This window comes from Gambusia affinis, linkage group LG01 (genome assembly GCF_019740435.1).
Source record: "Gambusia affinis linkage group LG01, SWU_Gaff_1.0, whole genome shotgun sequence".
Lineage (NCBI taxonomy): Eukaryota > Metazoa > Chordata > Actinopteri > Cyprinodontiformes > Poeciliidae > Gambusia > Gambusia affinis.
In genome coordinates this window covers 21325101-21339811 of record NC_057868.1, presented here as the reverse complement: position 1 = coordinate 21339811, position 14711 = coordinate 21325101, and the positions used below count along the sequence as shown (strand labels likewise).

Below are 14711 nucleotides of genomic sequence, written 5' to 3'. Positions count from 1 at the left end.
ACTTATGTTGTCCTTTGCTTTAATGGAACTGAAAACGTAACAGGACAGTAGCTACTCAAAATGAAAGCTATCTTCCACTTTCAACCTCAGCTGTCTACTATTACCATGTTCAGGAGCTACAAATCTGGACCCAGGCCTCCTTTTCTCACCTCGGTCGGATGTGCAGCAGCGATGCACTGATGCTGTACTTTAAAGCCGTCAAGGGGGGATAGTGACAGAGCTGAAACGAGGAGTGGGTGTGAAGATGGAGGAGTGCAAGAAAAAAAAAGTGCACAACCAGCAGTGCTGTCACCCCACTGCTTGCAAGGCCTGAAATATGTGTGTAAGCAGGAGTTGTTGCAGGTTACTCATGAAACATTTTTGGTTTTTAAGAGGTGTCATAGGGGATACTCACATTTTCTATAAAAATACTTTTGGGGTTTTCCCTATGCAAGCTATTACCGAACTTGCACATAAATGTCTGAAATGCGTCGTCTTATCTGTGGTGAATCTATATCACACTGAACTTGAAATAAACTTTCAATTATACTGTAGTTTTAGGAAACCTACCTGTATCTGAAGAATCTAAAAATATATAATATTAACTTTCTTGGAGTTCTCCTGTTGCCTTGGCCAGAAAAAGACCCAATGTTGTGAGAGATGTTCAACATTCTGCCAAATTAACAACTATCAAGACATCTTCATGTCTTTTTTTAAAGACATCTTCATCTCAAGCCAGGTGGTTGAACCTGTTCACAAACAGGTGTCTACAATGTTTTTTTCAGGTTAGAATCCTGTTGCTTATGCACGGTGACCCCCGCTACCCACACCAAGTTCTGTTGTGGACTGCATACATTTTTTATTAGAAGCACCATTCACAGCTATTTTAATTAAGATAAATATCTCATCATTGAGTAAGAAACTACAGAAAAATGGTAAAAATAACAAATATATAAACAGCAATGTCATAATTATTTTATTTGGGTCATTGTTTATTAATAGCGTGACGTTTTATGAAACTGATCCAATTGCGTATTAGCGATAAGGGTTAATATTTGATGTCAAATGTTAGAGAAAATAGGCTGGCAACACCTGCACTGTGAAAGTCACATTTTGAAGTACAAGATGTATTTACTCCTGCAATCCACTAGATGGCACCACACAGGTACAACCAAAAAATGTATCTCGGGAGAAACATGCTTTTCATGTAGTTCCGCTGACAGTAAACAACCAATGCAGTCCTCCCAACCACACACAGCCTATATCTGACATCGACCAGCAAGTAGCGGGCCAGAACACCGTACATCCACCGCTACTCCCATCAGCGGCACCAACACTTAAGCCGTACCGAAACGGACATGAACGGAGAGTGAATGAGCAGATAGCGAGTTTAGCTCACCTGTCAGAGCCGCGGTGAGGATGGAGAACATCGACGAGCTCTCGCCTCTGCGGATCACCTCCACAGTGCGAGCGCTCAGCTCCGCACTGCGAGGGAAGCGTGAACACGTCCATGGCTCCAGCCGTGGGAAAAGCGACAGGATGTTCCCCGAACCGGAGAAGCTCTGGTTCAAGGAGAGCAGCGCGAAAAACCTGCGGAACAGGGACTTCTTGTCCCCGAGCACGATGCTCAACACGCTGTATGCGGACGGACAGGTCTGTCAGTCTTATACCCATTAAAATAAAAATAAAATAAAATGTTAATGTAATCGTGTCTCACTTCAAATTTTCGTTCGCTGTGCACATAGAAACTTTAAGGTTCTTGTCTGAAGGCGTACTAACTAAATTTGGAAAGCCAACAGCACTTATGACGTACCATCACTTTATCTGCTGATAATTACCACGTAAAAGTTCATGCGCCAAAACTCCTCATCTTATTCTTCCGCTGAGCAATATAGTTCTCGTTCGTATCAATGCTTCTACTCAGGTGTTCGACAACTTGAACGTCAGCCAATAAAAAAAGAGGACGGAACTACCTACCTGAAAACGTAGGCTGACTCCAGAAAACTGGCTGTAGTTAAAAGCTACCAAAAAGTTAAATTTGCTCACTTGTAACTTATGTAAAGGCATAAGGCAAACCATAAACTACATTTTAAATATGTATGACACTGCCAGAGCCCATATATTGATTATAAGCCACTGATTTTCCTCCGTTGTGTGAGAGCAGACACTACCAGCCTGTAGCTGTAATTATTTACCCATGAGTTGCAAATCTAATGTGGGTCAGCTGGCTGTGCTGAAACAGAGGCTGCCCACACATTTCTCAGGCTAGAACTTCACATGAGCGCTACTAAATTACAGCAACCTTTACCTTTTTAGGTGGAAACATGTCTCTTAAAGTTCTCTCTCTATTAATTGACATTTTTACACGTTTGTGTAGAAAATGTTTTAGCTTGTGCTGCCATCAGAAAGATATTATTAAATGCTTCCAGACATCATCAAAGCTCAGCCACCCGCTCACATTTACAAAGTATGGTGTCAATCACCTGTGCTGTGTTAGCACAAATCTCATTTGTGCAGTTATATGTTTTAGATTACTCTTTTTTTCCCCCCAGAGGTCAGAAGAGATCAACCTGTCCCATGCCAGCCCCATACTAACAACATCAAGTGAAATTCATATAAATTAACTGTGATGTGTTTGTGCAGCCAACATGTTTGCTTCACAGTTGATTGGCACCAAATTTGTTTGATTTTTGTCAATGAGGGCGAAGGGGGATGCCCTTTAGTGACCTCTGCAAACATTTCTTAATTTGTTTAAAATGAGAGCGGCACAAATCATCACAAGCTGTTGAGCTGTTTCCATGTGCCTGTTGTAGTTGTATCATCTATTTGTTTATTTCTAGTCTGTTCCCTTTTATGTGTGTCTCCTCTCAGGTTCCTCAGGCAGTCATGTCCCGAGTCCTGTCTCTTCGAGGCGGTGGGGTGCTTCCTGTGGCGGGTGGGGAGGTGATGGGTGAGGGCTTGAGGCTGCGAGTGGACCGGGTTGCAGCTTTCAGGGCCGTCCTGGCAGGCGGAACCACCGAGTATCTAAAGCCCTCGAGCCAGAGGGAGGGCTGTGTGGTGCTCAACTGTCCTGCGCTGCACCCTAAACCAAACACACCCAGTCCTGACACGCTGAGCCTGGGCCAGCTGAGAACTGTTCTGCTGGCTGACCACATGGGGGCACTGTTGAGGAGACAAGGGTGAGTCCGGGAGGGAATTTTAAGAAAACAGAGAAGAATAACAGGGTGTTTTATTACAAGATCAGACTATTTTAATTTGTCATTAATTAATGCATTTTTTAATGATGTGATAATTCTTCCTCCCCACAGATTTGACGTGTACTTCTGCCCAACTCTTCCGGAAGACAGCGACGTCGCCGCCTTCTTCCAAGCTCTGGGCATTGACTGGCCGACAGCTCCTGCTAACTGCGCGAATGATGAGCGGGAGGAGAAGATCCAGAAAGCGCTAGAGAACTCTCAGTACAGAGAAAGGGGAACAGAGAGAGGCAGGAGGACCAGCGGGGGAGGAGGTAGAAAAGCTGCGGAGGAGGAGGAGAACGAAGGAGGGCTCCGAATTAATTTGAAGCGGGTTTTCCAAGAGGAGGGCCTGCTAGGGTATGACCCCACCCTTGGCACCTGCAAAGGTAAGGCCTGAGTCTTAGATTTTTGAATTTATTAAAAAACTCCTCATTAAGTTTCTATGTTGTACCCCTCCTCCCATGCACAAAGATTATTTATGAACATTTTCTTTGTTAAATGTGTTTCTTAGTTGACTCAGAGACTTCTCAAAATCCTGGTTTTATAATGAAGCTTCAAATCTTGATTTGTTGTAAGCAATGAAGATGTAAATGTGAATTTTGAATACTAACTGGTTAGATGACTTGTGTTTTGAATATGAGTGGCCCTTTTCTGCTTGTATTTCCCCAGTAGATGGGGTGTTGCTTGGTATGTTTATTTGGGGTTAGGAATTGTTCAGCTGTTTGTTGTTTCACTAGCACACACATTTACCAAAATTTATATTTTCAACTGGAAATAAGCACACAATTTTACTGTGAGAAGTAAAAAAAAAAAAAAAAAGATAAGATTGTTGCCAATCTTCCCAAGAGGGAGCGCCCCAGCGACTGATCACCAATGTCAAACCTTGCAATACTCCAAGAAATGACAAAAACAGTCAAAACCTTTTAAGATTTTCAGGACTAGTTAGCATGGAAAATGCTAAGCTTCCTGATGGTCAAAAAATCTGAACAAATATGTTTAGTTTTAAAGTGTTGGTAGAAAACATAAAGTCTCTTGTCCCTAAAAATAGTCTGGCGGCATAACTCAAATATGTAAAATTCCACCCGAACAAACTCCCAATACTTCAGTCTCAGTTGAACAGACAAATGACAAGTAGAGATGTCTACCATAAAGCACCGTGCCATGTATTGGAGTAATAGAGCAAAGTGCTTATGGTCAACTTTAGAGTCCAGCTGCACACGGAAAATATTTATTTTAGAGTAATATTTAACTTATTAAATAAGTTAAATATTTTATGTTTTATCATGTGACAGTTCAGTCACCGTACCTGTAATGAAGCCAGGTTTAGTACCTTCAAAAATAAATTTTTGCTACAAAATCTGCTGGATGTTTTCACCCAGGTTTTGGAAGTCAAATATAAGAAAAGATGAGAAGATGGATGCTGAACAGCAACTTGATTCTTTTTTTTATTATTATTATTTCTAGTTCACAGAGACAGTGTTTCCCACCTGGCACAACTGGATCTGTCCACGGCTGACATCTCCGTGAGACAAACAAACACACACTTCGAAGCACACAAATACCACATGTTGCAGAATCCTCTTTGTTCTCACAAAAAATGTCCTCCCTGGCTTCTTTTTTTCCCCAGAAAACCATGGTAACAGTGCTACATGTGACTTCTTGTCAGGATGAGTTTCGCCAGCAGCAGATAGCGGTGCTGTGGAGAGCCAGCGGAGCGACACACTCTCAGGTAACCACCGTCATTCGCTCTCACACACACACACACGCGCACACACGCATACACACACACACACGCACAACAGTGCAGTTTATTGTATTCATATTTTTTTAACCTGCTTTTACTCTTTCTGGCTGCAGAGACATCTTGTGTGTGGGCCTGTGAAGACTGCCGGTTCTCACCTCACTGCTGCACAGTACCTACAGTAAGATTCATTACTGTTTTTATTTATTAAGTCTTTTTATCTCATCACTTGTTTTATGAATTTACCAGACTTTCTTCTTTAAATTTTCAGTGTTAAAAATTCAGCATATAAAAATTCAACTTTTCAAAATTCAAATGCAATATTTTCGTTGTCCTCCAATTCAACTTGCTCAAATTAGCGTCTCAAATTCAGCGTCTAAAATTAGCTGTCTCAAATTCAGCGTCTAAAATTCGCTGTAAAAATGGCCAAGGTTACTTCAGGTCACAGACATTAGCAATGGATGTCCGATTCCAACATCCACCTAATCACGTGACACAACCGTCATATTGAAGAAATACCAGCATCACCCAGGCTGGCGACCATGGAGGCGACATAAACCCAACGGTGAGTTTAATGCTTTCATATTTCTATAGTATATTTTATTTTGTGCATGAAGTTTGATACATTATCTTAAAGCCTGATTTAAAACACGGTTGGGCCGTTGTTAATCTTACACCGTGTAGTGCCGGCATATTACATCTTGCTACCTCCTAGCACCCCAGCCCCTCCCGCTGTCCCACGTCCAATTTCCCCAGTTTTATTTCAAAAGAAATACCACTTGGGTCAAGTCTAGAATCTTTAAAGAGAACTGATGGGTGGCGACATTCTGGGTTGTTTGTATGTTGTCTTAGGTGAGACTGAGACAGGCAGTCTTAGTAAAGTCGTAATTTTTCAGGAGATGCTACCGCTAATATCGCTGCCTTGTGTGCTTCAAAGAGGGGCTGTGAACACTTTCCGATTAATTATAACCACAATCCCATTCTGATCAGCTACCGTATTGTTCAGGTGACTTCATTACAACATCATCCAAAATACTGCTTCTCTTATCTGACAATTGTTGATATACAATATTAATTTACATTCTTTTTACTTTGCCTAAAACCTCGTTCTGTTACCGAGCAACACTATAAACAACCGCCTTTGTTTTTCAGTTGATTTTAACTCATTTTCAATAAAATATATGCTTGTAAGTACATCTGTTAACTTATTTTAGATTAAATATCATAATTTAATTTAGATTACTGTGACTTCTCAATGCTGACCTACTGATGTCAAAATACTTTTTATTTTACTGACAATTTTTAAATGTTTTTCCTTTTTCTCTTTTCAAGGAACTTTTGCTGAATCATATTTTTGATAGACTCCGTGATCGTTTGGAGCAGGAAGAAGCAGTTTTATATCTGGGAAGAGTGTGCACAATCAAAGGTTTGTACAAATGACAAGTTTCAATATGTGATGCTTTTGAATGTCTATAGTAACATTAGCTTTGTGTGGTCTTCAATATGACGAGATTTGAAGGGCAGTTTTTAATCGTTTATTACTCCATAATTGAAGGACTGAGCGACTGTGGAGAGATCTGTGGACGGCTGTAACATGCATCTATTATGACGTGCTACACTACCTTAAAGAAGAGGGATACCTGGACATTTCAAATGAAGCACTCCTCTTCTGTTGCCATGTCTTCCTGCCATGTCTGCAGGATGATCTGGATACTTTCTGCAGTGGCTGGGACAATCACCCACTTCGAACTGAAGCAACATGACTCCTAACCTGCTCTGGGTTCTTGGTCGTACACATCATCCAATTCCTGAACCCCACGGTGCCTTGACAGAGGTTATAAAGATTATAACGGAGGCTCAGATGTATTTGCTGAACATTTTATGTTCAGATTTTATTAATAACAATAGCTGAATAACGGCAAACGGCTGTTTGTAACCAAGCAACCAAAATCACCAGAAGGCAATCATGTTTTAACAAGATAACTATCACATTTTAATAAGATACATATGATGTTATAACGTGACAGCAATACGCTTCCGTGCCAGTTTAAAAATTCACCATTTATGAAATGTAAAGCAAAATGCTGATCATGTTACCACAGAGGTGACTTTTAGTGCTTTTATGGTAGACATGTTAGAGAACAAAAATGTTCTAAATTTGTAATTTTTTTTTTTTTTCTTTACTCAAAAGGAACCCATTAGGTACATTTGTACATTGTTGTATTGCTTTACATTACTTGAATTATAAGAATCAGAAAAAGTTTTGTCTTATGTTGTTTATTTTCTAATACCTAAAGCATATATGAACTCATCTAAGTACATTCAATAAAATTTTGCATAAAAAAACAATTTCAGTTTCATATTTAAAACTGCCTGTACAAACAGTACTGACTCAGAGAAATGAAATATCTACTCTGAACATTGTGTTATTCTAGTTCCTCTAGTTTTGAATTTGACAAAACTAGAGAAATTAGAGTAACAGCAATGTTGTCGCTCTAATGAGTAATACATATGATCACATTTAAACATATGTATCGAACTTGTGATCTGACAAAATCAGAAAATTGAATTGATTCTACATTTCAACAAAACTGTTTTGTTTTAACAAACTGATTCACAAACAAAGAACTGCTACAGCTTAAATGTAGATTGTTTTTTATTTATTTTTTTAACAGGTCAATCACTCAAAGCAAGCCAAAGCCAGACTGCGTAGAGGAAATGCATGCTACAAAATCCTCACTGAAAGAGTTGTAATTCCAGTAGTGACAAGGAATTCTTAGTGTTTTGTAGTTTCCACGAACAATCTCCACAGACAGACTTGCTGGCAGATTTTCCCATCCAGTCCAGAATTTCATCATGTCTCCTCTTCCTCCACTCCTGGTCTTTCAGTTAGTAAATTAAGTAAGTGGCTTGCAGATTCAACAATAGCATCCTGACTACCCTGTAGTCACAAAATATATAAAAGACAAAGTAGCAGTTGAAAAAGGATTAGTTAAGAAATTTACACTTCATGAGAATGATCACTTTTACTCAGGAAAGCTCTGTGCTGTAGGGTTCCCACCTTTCAGAAATTAAAATAAGGATCTAGCAGATGGAAAGTGTCATTCTATTTCACTAGAGAAACTAAAACTGCAGTACCATAAGTTTTAAAGAATAAAGAGACAGTATAATTTCTTCAGTTTCCCTCTTAATTTTTTTTTTACAATTGCTAGCATTCATCCCCACTGACACTGTTCAGCCTGTGTGTCGTCCCTCTCCTGTATCTTTGCTAGGACATGGTAGAGTATCGGTTGAGGACGTTTTAAAAAGACGCAGGTTGAGAGCGGCTCACCACGACTGCTAACCCTCTTTTGCACCCTAGTGTTTCTAGGCAACCGTGACATCATCAATGGTCCAAAGCGTTCTGGGGTCCTTACTAGCTCCCGCCACATTAGCTGAGCTTAACATGTCTTGTGTTTTATTTTTGTAATTATTGTTACACTAAATGTTTATATGTGATAGGCGTTACTGTCGGACATACAGAAATACCGAACAAATCGCGTCTCGTTACAGGCGATTCCGTATTTTACTGAAAGGGATGGCAATCCTACTGTGCTCTTCTCTCATTAAATTTATAGAAACTATATAAAACACAAATATATCTTCTATTTGTAAGATTAACAACGGCCCAACCCGTGTTTTAAATCAGGCTTTAAGATAATGTATCAAACTTCATGCACAAAATAAAATATACTATAGAAATATGAAAGCATTAAACTCACCGTTGGGTTTGCGTTCGCCTCCATGGTCGCCAGCCTGGGTGATGCTGGTATTTCTTCAATATGACGGTTGTGTCACGTGATTAGGTGGATGTTGGAATCGGACATCCATTGCTAATGTCTGTGACCTGAAGTAACCTTAGCCATTTTACAGCGAATTTTAGACGCTGAATTTGAGACAGCGAATTTTTAGACGCTGAATTTGAGACGGCGAATTTGATAAAGTTGTATTGGAGGACAACTTTTATTTTGCATTTGAATTTTGAAAAGTTGAATTTTTTATATGCTGAATTTTTTAACACTGAAAATTTAAACTGTGAAAAATATGTATATTGAAAATTTGATGACTTTGAAATAGGAATGTGAATTTTTTTAATAACTGAAAATTGCAACCATGTAAAAAAAATTACACCGAATTTTTTTTACTGCAAAAATAATGACATTGAATTTTTTTTTAGGTTAAAAATATATTCTGAATTTATTTTAATACTGAAAAAGTAAGCACTAATATACAACATTCAAATTTCAGAGGTATTTTTTATTCAAATTCTGATGGCACATATTTACTTCCATACCACCGTCTTTCGCTCTCACACACACACACACACTTACACACGCACACACACACACACACACGCACAACAGTGCAGTTTATTGTATTCATATTTTTTTAACCTGCTTTTACTCTTTCTGGCTGCAGAGACATCTTGTGTGTGGGCCTGTGAAGACTGCCGGTTCTCACCTCACTGCTGCACAGTACCTACAGTAAGATTCATTACTGTTTTTATTTATTAAGTCTTTTTATCTCATCACTTGTTTTATGAATTTACCAGACTTTCTTCTGGTAAATTTATAAAACAAATGTACCAGGAGATATTTGTTGTCTTTGTATTTTAGACTAGAAAAAGAAGAGATGTGCTTTTTATCTTCACTACTAATATTAATTACTAAATTACATTTCTACAATAACTGAATGAAAGACTAGTGATTGTTTTTCTTCTGTTAGTGTTGTAGCTATATGTTTTAAACCCAGACTTTGGTGTAAATGTTGCTTCATTTTTCCTCTCATCCAGGCTGAGAAAAGGTCAGATGAAGGAGGCTTCAGAGATGAAGTATGGAGATAAAGTAGAGGGTGAGTATTGATTTTTGGCTCCTTAAACAAATTGCTTTTGCAAAGGTCTGTGCTTTTAACGTTCAGTGACAGTACAACCATAAACATTTTTTAAAAGTTTTTCGGAATATGACTACTTGTGCCACTCCCTGTATGTGCTCTGTGTGTGTAAATGTATTGAAGGACAACCTGAGTGATGTTCTATACAGTATGTTAAGTGTAAATGAGTGAGATGACCCCCTGTTGCAGGCCAGACCTGGGATGACATCATCAAAGTTATGACCTCTGCCACGATCAGATTTGAGCTGCTGTCAACAGTTCACACAAGCCCTGTGAGTTAAAACTCTCTCTACGCCTGAACTTGTCATGCAGGTGGTTCTCTACGCACACGAGCAAAGATTGTATGTTCGTAAAGATGCCTACGTCGCTTAAATAAACCCACTTTTCCACTGCTTCATGGTGTCAAACACATCTCTTAACTTGAATCAGTTCCTTCGGGTTGAAGGAACTGATTGAGTATGATCGAGGTCCGTGTGTCCAGGTGACGCTGGACGTCCAGAGGGAAGGCGGTGTGTCTACCAAAGGGCCAAGAGGAGGCGTGTTTGTGATGTATAACTGCGCCAGATTGCACACTCTGTTCGACAGCTACGAGAGAGGAGTGGAGAAGGGTGAGACCCGCTGACACCTTTCAGTTCTGATGAACGGCTTGCAAACGAGCAGCCAGCTGACCCTCTAGTTTTCTCAGAATATAACATTAGTAACATTGATTTATTGTATTTATTGAACCTTGAGAGCTTTTAGATGCCAATACAGAACAGACATTTACAGTTAAGTGACAACATGTCAGGGATTGTGTTTTATAAAGGAATTTCTAAGTAGACATTTTGGTAATGGTAGTAACATTCACTTCCTTTTTACTTGTTTTCAGTCAGTCTCAAACCTTTCTAACCCTCTGATGTACCTCAGTGTTCACTGTTTGATGAACAAGTGAATGCTAAAAGTGATGTTAGCATCCTTAACTAGACAATATCTTGATGCCAATTTTTTTGTTGTTGTTGTTTTATAACATTAGGAAGGGATCATTATTAAAGTATTACTTCCAAATTTATCTTAAGTGCATTTTGATTTTTATTTCCTAATAACCGCCTCTAATCTGTGCAGTACTTTACCAATTGGGAGATCTCACCCTGTTGTGTTTTTTTTTAGTTTAACCCAATAACTGGCATTTGTAATGTAAACATTTTGTAATAAAAATATATTAAGAAAAAACTGAGCCCTTGAATTTCTGAATAAAGGAATAAAAATTCTGGTTTTGGTAGAAATCAATGTTAATTGAGATTTGGAAATTAGATTTAGCGTTTGCCAAAACTGGGAGCCGAAATGATTGATTATTAGGCATAGATTACTGTGTTGCTTCCAGTTGTATGTTAAAGGAAAATAATGAAGACAACTACAAAATAAAAGAAGAATCATCAACTTTTATGTGGGGGTCATTGTTGTTGCATGGCTTAACACACACTCGTGTGTGTATGTATGCATTCCTGGTCAGGTTTAAGTGTTAAGACTGAAAGACATTAGTGCAACATAAAGGCTCTTAGAGGCTTTTTCCACCATCTGTCTGCAGGTCTGTACCCAGAAATCCCTGATGGGTCCCAGTTGGACTTCTCTGCTCTCAAAGAAGAGGTACCACTCCATGTTTTTCCCTAATTTATTTACATTTCATTGTTGTTTTTGTTGGTGTTTGAAGTCTGCCTACCACAGCAAAAGCAATACAACCCCAAACTCTGCTTTTACTTTCTTTCTTTTTTCCCCGGACAGGGTGAGTGGCTGTTGCTCTTCAATTACCTTATTCCTTTCTCGGAGCTGCTCGACCAATCAGGACAATCATTAGATTGTGAAGGAGGCGGAGCCAGAGTGAACATTAAAACCGAACAGGTACGCCCGATTGATGAGCCGTCGGTGTTGTCCGATAACTCAGGACTGTTGAAGATTTTAATGTAACTTCCTTGCTTGTGTCCTTCCAGATCTGTAAATTTCTTGTCTCGCTCAGTAAAGACTTCAGCTCGTACTACAATAGAGTCCATGTGCTGGGGGTGAGGATGTGCTCATGTGATTTTCTGTGTTTTGAGTGGATGAAACTGCAGCTTATTCTAAAATCGGTTCAAATTGCCGACCGTCTTTGTCCTTTTCAGAGTCGCTCGCTCCACATTTGCGTCTAGGCCTCTCACAATAAACAATAAATCAGTTAATCACACGATAAATGAAAAGAAAATGACTTTCATTTGCTTGATTTATCGATTTATCGAAAAAACTGATCTTCAGTCAAGTGCTTTGGTCTCAACCATCCCTTTTTTTGAAAGACAAATTTGTTTACAGACTTCATAATTCATTTGTTGTTTATATATTTTGGATTTCAAATGTCTCCCAGTTCCGTTGTTTAAATGATCATTAGAATTTAACGTTTATTGATTTTGAGAATATGTTCTTGCATTATTATGCCATTATTACTATTATATCACTTGAAAATGGTCTCAAAACAACGGTATCATCATTTATCACAATAAGTTCTGGGACAATTTATGGTCCAGCAAAATATTGTTATTGTGAAAGGCCTAATTGCAACCAGAAACGTCAATGTGATTTAGTAATTATCCTCAGAGTTTCATGGAAGATATTAAAAATGCCATTTTTTTTGTCCTCCAACTTAACAACTTTGTACACAAAAAATGGACGTTTGTGGTTGTGATGTGACAAAATGGGACAAAAGCGTCATTTTGCAAACCATCTATGTTTATCCAATGTGGTTCTCATGTGTTTATGACTTATTTGCTCAATTAGACATATGCATTGCTATTTATATACGTATTTACCACAAACACGTGGCTCTCTGTAATTGTTCTCCGTTGTTTCCAGGAACCATTGCCTCACCTGTTCAACCAGATGTTTTGTCGTCTCCATCTGCTAAGAGCCCTGAGGGAGCTGTACCACAGAGCTCTGGAGACCCTTAACCTCCCCCCCATCAGGCAGCTATAGCCTCAACATTACACCATCATCCTTCACACTTTGCTTCACCCAGTCCGCCTTCTTTCCAAAACTCTTGCCTGTATGTCGTGTACCCAGCTGAGAGACTCAGTGTTACAGATGCTTGTAGGATTTCTGCCCGTCAGTGTTGTTGGACTTACTGGAAGTGATTATTTTATAAATGTCACTGAGCAAAAGACAGTTGCTCAGTTGCAGAGTTTTGACAGGAATAATTTAGCGTTTTGACTCTGATGATGGATATGGATGCCAATATGACTCATCCATTTCATTCTGACTCAGTCGATTCTCGTGCGTATTAGGAAAACTTGATTATTATTTTTTTCTCTCCGTCCGTCTGGAGATCAATCAAAAATATCAAAGTGTTCCTTTACCTTTTTCCATCAGCACATCTAGGACCAGAACCGTGACACCAGAGTCGGGCTTTTGATTTCTGAACTTGTTCTCAGAACAGCTCTACTGTGTGATATGACTCAAAAACACATTTAACCAAACAGATGTAGTTTGATATTTGTGCCAAAAACTGAGTATTAAGAATCTACCAATCGACAGATTTAGCTCTAAAACCTGCCTTAGAGTTTCCGTGTTTGCGTTTTGACCAACATTAACTCGAATCAGATTAATTTAGTGTATTTTAGGATTAATTTGATCAATTTTGAACCTGAACCTTGATATTGGTGGATGATTTTACATTGTTCTAATTTACTGTGGAATAAAAGTCTAAATCAGAATAAACAGCCTGAGTTTAGTCACAAAAAAAGCTCACCCGTTTCATTTTGTACCATGTATTTAAAGTCTTACGCTTGAAGTTGATGCCAATGAAACTGGTTGTTAAAACTGTAGCTTTAAAGAAATGCCGAGTCAAACTGATTCTAAATTTAGGTTGATGCCATTCTTGAAAGTGGTGAGTATATAGCGCACTCTGCATTTACACAGTGCATGTATTTATTTATTAGCACCACTGGCTTAGAAAGCTGTAAGAAGAGTTCACCTATAGCATACTAATGTAAGATCAAACTGGAAAGTTGACAGAAATCCAACCTTTCATTAAAATTGTTTAGTTGAGGAAAAACGTTTTGTGAGCCATGAGGTCCCGCAGCCAGTGGTAGCATGATGTACGCCAGTAAAGCAAGCTGCTCCTGCGAGAACAAAACTGTTTACAATTTACAGTCACTGATTCAAGAAGTTAATAAAGCAATTGGCGCTATAATGCACAAGGACCAAGTTTATCTCCCTGCCAAAACCCGGGGAGGACGACAATAAGGGAGGTAGAAAAAAAATACTTTCAAAGCTCAGTTTTAGAAGAATTGCAGCTATTTTTTTTCCCCTCAATCTAAAAAACTAAGAAAATAAAAATGCAACTTTGTGGCAGAAGTTGGTAACTCTTTCATTGAGGTTAAAGAAGCTTGTTAAGGTAAACTGGTTTCTGTAAAACTAAACTTTTTTTTTTTTCTTCCTGTTGGTCCAAATCGCTTTCATGTCTCGCCTCTTTAAATCACCTCCACTTCTCTATGCCTAACTAAGGTTTACTGATTCCAGTTCGTCTGTGTATTTGTTCATGCCATAGATGTATTTATTGTCGATTATTAAAAAATAAAATAGATATCTGTACATTGTGTATGTTATGCACACAAGTCTTAATCTAGATGTGTTCCTGAAGGTATCATGTAAATCCCCATTAAATCCCATCCATCCTGCTGGACAAATCACAGCCGTTAGTATTATATTGTAGAGTAAGTTATTGACAAAAACCCTAGTCGTGCCACAAAGTGAGAAAATATAAGACATAGCATGAAATTTATACATAAAAGTCTTATTTATTGATTTGGGAAGGGGAGACTTAATGG

General features: G+C 38.7%; 1 protein-coding gene across 2 annotated transcripts; it reads left to right on the top strand.

Annotated features, from left to right (window-relative positions):
* The first annotated feature begins 1184 nt into the window (after positions 1 to 1184).
* On the top strand, positions 1185 to 14467 carry dalrd3 (DALR anticodon binding domain containing 3). Of its 2 annotated transcripts, none has more exons than XM_044118382.1 (13): positions 1185 to 1632; positions 2851 to 3158; positions 3288 to 3601; positions 4680 to 4738; positions 4843 to 4944; positions 9415 to 9479; positions 9788 to 9846; positions 10075 to 10157; positions 10367 to 10493; positions 11450 to 11508; positions 11644 to 11760; positions 11850 to 11918; positions 12739 to 14467. In XM_044118382.1, the coding sequence occupies exons 1-13, from the start codon at positions 1399 to 1401 to the stop codon at positions 12856 to 12858; spliced, it is 1716 nt and encodes a 571-aa protein (XP_043974317.1). In that variant the 5' UTR covers positions 1185 to 1398; the 3' UTR covers positions 12859 to 14467. The 2 variants fall into 2 exon arrangements, with proteins under 2 accessions (XP_043974317.1, XP_043974312.1); XM_044118377.1 differs by lacking the exon at positions 9415 to 9479 and adding an exon at positions 5073 to 5137.
* Positions 14468 to 14711: the final 244 nt, after the last annotated feature.